The sequence below is a fragment of the Oncorhynchus tshawytscha genome, linkage group LG13 (assembly GCF_018296145.1).
Source record: "Oncorhynchus tshawytscha isolate Ot180627B linkage group LG13, Otsh_v2.0, whole genome shotgun sequence".
NCBI lineage: Eukaryota > Metazoa > Chordata > Actinopteri > Salmoniformes > Salmonidae > Oncorhynchus > Oncorhynchus tshawytscha.
Window position 1 is genome coordinate 20958572 of NC_056441.1, and position 5775 is coordinate 20964346.

Below are 5775 nucleotides of genomic sequence, written 5' to 3' on the forward strand. Positions count from 1 at the left end.
CCACCCTTTGCTTTGATGACAGCTTAGCACACTCTTGGAATTCTCTCAACCAGCTTCTGTATATCATAAAAAAATATATTTTATTTATAGTTTTTTTTTTAACATCAGCCGATATCACGAAGTGCTATACAGAAAGCCAGCCTAAAACCCCAAACACTAATGGAGAAAATAGTACAAATAAAGAAAAATCCTTGGATGAGTTGGTGTGTCCAAAGTTTTGACTGGTACTGTATATCAATCAAATCAAATGTATTTATTTAGCTTTTTTTTTTTTATATCAGCCGATGTCACAAATTGCTATACAGAAACCCAGCCTAAAACCCCAAACAGTAAGCAATATATCTACTTATAGCCTAATGATATAACCTCAAAATTGAGGTCTAGTCAACGGCTACTGATATAACCTAATAACTCATCAATATTCTCACTGACATAATGACACGAATAATGAATAAATTGGGAATCTAGATTTGAAGTGAGTTCCTCGAAATAATACTACGTCATATTTGGTTTGAACGTTACTGAAATCCTTTGTGACTGTCCCTTTAACCTGACATGAACAAGAGTACATGGTCAAAACCACTATTGTTCTAGGGGTGTAATCGGATGGTAATTGGTGTAATTACCCAATAATAAGATTATATATTTATTTAGATTGAATGTAAAGTTTAATGAAAACCCGATTATTAACTATTTTATATAATTTACATCTAATGCATTTGCAAACTGGATAGATTTGTGGAATCATTGTTCCGGGTATCCCTGTTTTCTGTACCTAACATGGAACCTTCCAACTCAGAGTAAATTAGGATGAGTAACTGTAGCAGGAGATTAGCTGCTGGGGAAAGACATTTGACGTTTTAAGGGATTTAAGTGAGATCTAGAAGGGATTTAACCATGGCCACAGCCAGTACTACAGAGAATGGGCCGACTTCGCGTTCCGAGGAGAGCCAAGAAGCGCAAACAAATGTCAACGCCACAACTGAATACTGCGCAAAGTTACAGGAATGGATGTGGCAGTACTACTGGGGCTATGCAAATTGGCAAAGCTGGATGACTCTGACTACGTTTCCTTTTCCCCCGTGCAATTTTCCCGTAGCTGGAAACTATCAAGCACCGACTGGAACTCCATGGCCCGCTGGACAACCAACTTTAGATGCCCGATATGGGTACAACTATCCGGGAATAGGGTACCCATTTCCATTCCCTGCGCCCCCGACTACGGGGTTTCAGACAGGGCAGCAGATGACAGCTGGGACACTGCCTCATGATGCAAGGCCAGTGCAACAACAGAACGGAAACGCACCTCAAGCAGGTACACTACAATTCTATGATGACAATCGCTCTATAGGCTTACACTTACTTACTGACTGACGCTAGGCGTAGCAGGTTGTTTTTGTGTCATCATGTTGCAACGAACTAGTTCAATCAAATACATCTAGACCTACTCGGGTCAAACAAACAAAGACACCGTTCCTTTATTTGTTCATTACTAGAATTAGTTGCTTGTACAGGATCACATGTGCAGCTTCTTGAGCAAACAGCTGATGTGTACCTATCTACTCATGCATATCTTTACAATCTGCAGAGGCCTTGTTGATCTGAATAGAACACATTTTAAGTCGGCACTCGAGCCCACCTGACCTATGGCAAGTCAGCTATGCATTGACTTAATTGGCTGAACAAAGTTAAATGGATTGGTCAGGGGTTTAAAGTAGGTCTGCTCACATTCTCTCTAAATTAGTTCAACATAATCTACCTGGGTACAATATCTGAAGTTGTCTTCTCCCCCTCAGGTCGGGAATACACCATCCCTTCTCCCCTCCACAGATTCCTAGCAGAGACTGTGGACTTCTTTATTTTATTTTGTGTCAAGGCAACCATCATCCTGTGGATTATGCACCTTAGTGGCATGAAGTGAGTCAATCAGTCTAGCCTTTTATCATTTCCATGCCATTGGAGGGGGAAAATACAAGGAAATAACATTAATGAACATTTATTGTCAGCATCATCATAGGCCATGATTATTCTATTGTATTCCACTCTACTCTACTCCACAGGGACATCACTAAGTTCGTCACCCACTTCATAGTTGAGGAGATAGATGAGAACACGTCTATGGAGGACCTGCAGAAGATGATGGCAGTAGCTCTGGTCTACAGGGTGCTGGTCTGTTTCTATGAGGTGGGTATTTCTATGAGGTACAGTATCTATGAGGTACAGTATCTATGAGGTACAGTATCTATGAGGTACAGTATCTCAGGTCTATAGGGTGCTGGTCTGTTTCTGTGAGGTGTGTATTTCTATGAGATACAGTATCTATGAGGTACAGTATCTATGAGGTACGGTATCTCAGGTCTACAGGGTGCTGGTCTTTTTCTATGAGGTGGGTATTTCTATGAGATACAGTATCTATGAGGTACAGTGTCTATGAGGTACGGTATCTCAGGTCTACAGGGTGCTGGTCTTTTTCTATGAGGTGGGTATTTCTATGAGGTACAGTATCTCGTGTCAACAGGGTGCTGGTCTGTTTCTATGAGGTGGGTATTTCTATGAGGTACAGTATCTCTGGTCAACAGGGTGCTAGTCTGTTTCGATGAGGTGGGTGTTTCTATGAGGTGGGTATTTCTATGAGGTACAGTATCTCTGGTCAACAGGGTGCTGGTCTTTTTCTATGAGGTACAGTATCTCTGGTCAACAGGGTGCTGGTCTGATTCTATGAGGTGGGTATTTCTATGAGGTACAGTATCTCTGGTGAACAGGGTACTGGTCTGATTCTATGAGGTGTGTATTTCTACGAGGTACAGTATCTCTGGTGTACAGGGTGCTGGTCTGTATCTATGAGGTACAGTATCTATGAGGTACAGGGAGCTGGTCTGTTTCTATGAGGTGAGTATTTCTATGAGGTACAGTATCTGTGAGGTACAGTATCTGTGAGGTACAGTATCTCTGGTGAACAGGGAGCTGGTCTGTTTCTATGAGGAAGGTATTTGAGTATTGATTTTTTGTCAGTCTGAGATTAGGCTATAGTTTCCAGTGAGAACAATCGTGCAGTCTCAGTGTAGCTACCTGAGAAGGTTAAGGCTAGTATGTGTTTAGTACTAGGTTAAGGCTAGTATGTGTTTAGTACTAGGTTAAGGCTAGTATGTGTTTAGTACTAGGTTAAGGCTAGTATGTGTTTAGTACTAGGTTAAGGCTAGTACTAAACACATGAATCATGTCCTACCACAGTTAATGACTCATGGTGATATGTAGGGATTGCATCAGCATTGATCTTTATGAAGAATATTTGATATTTGATATGATATATTTCCACTGTCACTCTGACCTTCCTCCTCCTCACAGATCATCTGTATCTGGGGGGCGGGCGGTGCCACCCCAGGGAAGTTCCTCCTTGGTCTTCGGGTCGTGACATGTAACAGTTCAGTCCTGGTCCGACCTAACCGGGTACTGGTGGTACCGGCATCTAACGTCACCCTGTCAGCGTAAGTCACTGATTGCATGTGACACATCTTGTTTAGTTCTGTTAAAAACAGATGAAAATATGACTGCATTTACGTAAGCAAATGTGTGACCATGATAACTTGACTGTGAGCATTGAATATGAAACCCACACAAATGCTCACTGGAGCATGAGTGGTTGTAAGTTCAGTAGCTATGTAGTATGCTATGAAGATGTGAAGCATACCTCTGAAATGGAGAAAAGCATTCTTTGAAAATGGGGATTTAACCCTTGTTTCTTTTTTTTTTAGCAATTCATTTTATGGTACTTTTTCCACTGATCTTAACCTGGTATTGCATGTTTAGGTTATTGCTATGTAATTAATATTGTCTATTGTCAAGTCCTAACTTCAATCTTTTCTCCCTCCTCCCAGTTCCACAGTGCGGGCGTTGAACAAGAACTTCTCCATTGCCTTCCTGTTCCCCGTCTTCATTATCCTCCTCTTCTTCCAACACAACAGGACTGTCTATGACGTTGTAGCTGGTACCATCGTGGTGCAGCGCAGAGGGGCCAGATAAAATACCCTATAGTTGATCTGAACAGGGTCCTGTTCAGTAGGGAAACACCATAGCATAACACTTTGCAACACAAAATGTAAATCTGTGTTCTTATTGGACATGTTCAGGTACCTGTTTCATTAAGTATGAAAACATTTCTCTCTATTGAACACAACAGACCTTGGGCTTCTAGAACTGAACCGAAGGCCTGTAATACAGAACTAGGCCTCAGACTGAAACCCACTCAGGACAGATTGGAGTTTGTTACAACGTTATAAAGAAGTCTCATGGGGAGGCCGCAGAACAGAACATCATGGTTGTTTTATCGTCTTCATTCATAAAGTATGGTTACTAAACCTTTCCCTAGTTACCACATAGAATTTGACAGCTGAATATTTCAATGGAATGTTAGAGAAGTTGTATTAATGTATGTGATGTTTATATGCAGACTGACTTGTATATGGATATAGGGCTTTTTCCAGGTCAAGATGAAAGTTTTTTTTTTTTTTTTTACCTTTTATTTATCTAGGCAAGTCAGTTAAGAACAAATTCTTATTTTCAATGACGGCCTATGAACAGTGGGTTAACTGCCTGTTCAGGGGCAGAATGACAGATTTGTACCTTGCCAGCTCAGGGGTTTGAACTTGCAACCTTCCGGTTACTAGTCCAACGCTCTACCCACTAGGCTACCCTGCAACCCCATGTGACGGTGGCCATTCCGCATTGTCTAAATGGAACTAGAAACTGTTACTTGGGTCTTTTTTAATTTACTGAACTCCTCTGAATTTTGCCTTGAGGCTGTCTGTCTTTCTGGGCCACATTTTCAGCAGCAGGTTTGCATTCTACTGTCTAGTTCTTTTTTCACCAGAGCCAGACTCAGACATTTGTCATTCTGATCCAAATCACAGATTAGAATCTGGACATTCCAGACTCTTCCTCACAAAAATAGTGAGGTTGGCTGTGTGTGTGTGTGTGTGTGTGTGTGTGTGTGTGTGTGTGTGTGTGTGTGTGTGTGTGTGTGTGCAGGAATGCACACCTCTGCTATGTCAGGACTCACAAACCATGACTCAGGGTAGTCTATTTGACAATTCATCCCTTACACAGGCTAACCTTAAATGCACGAGTGTAAATTACCACCCTGAAGTGAGTTTTCAATGTAATTCTTTACACTACTGTACACACTACACTTTATGTACATCTCTCAGACAGCATGCACACACGGTACATGTTATAGTTCAGCATATGAATACAGGTCCAGGACTATTTTGTTATAGTAAATGTATCATGGGTCTATTAATATGTGGCTTTATTGTGTCTGTTAGTTTCATGCTTAATCACCACCACCACCACCACCACACTGTAGTGAAACACTCAAAACAGTTACAATGTTTAACCACAGGGGGGAGGTAGAAAACTAAACAGCAAATATCACTTTTGACTTCATGCAAGGCTTCCTCTCGTCTTCCAAGCACATTATACCACATTTGAGGATTAACCCCAGTGTTTAACCCAAAAGGCTCTGTCTTTTCTATTTTCATCTACACAGGCCAGCATCAATGTTTCTCTGCATCCGTGTTCCGGTGGACCTGCTCTAACCTGGAGCCAAGGCAAGGCCCTGGGTCCTTTTCATTTACATAACAATGGCCAATTGTGGACTTTAACACTGTGTGACAAAGCAACAGTCCTGAATGATGCACGTACTGTTGATTCTGCTCACCACAAGTCTTCAGTGTCACACTCCTGATGGAAGCACAATAACACTAGAGGTACATTAAC

General features: G+C 41.5%; 1 protein-coding gene across 1 annotated transcript; it reads left to right on the forward strand.

The window, feature by feature from the left end:
- Positions 1 to 794: 794 nt before the first annotated feature.
- On the forward strand, positions 795 to 5296 carry LOC112265874 (protein FAM8A1). Its single transcript, XM_024443412.2, has 5 exons — positions 795 to 1315; positions 1797 to 1917; positions 2061 to 2184; positions 3346 to 3485; positions 3876 to 5296. Exons 1-5 carry the CDS (start codon positions 898 to 900, stop codon positions 4018 to 4020), a joined length of 948 nt encoding a protein of 315 aa, XP_024299180.1. The 5' UTR covers positions 795 to 897; the 3' UTR covers positions 4021 to 5296.
- The last annotated feature ends 479 nt before the right edge of the window (positions 5297 to 5775 follow it).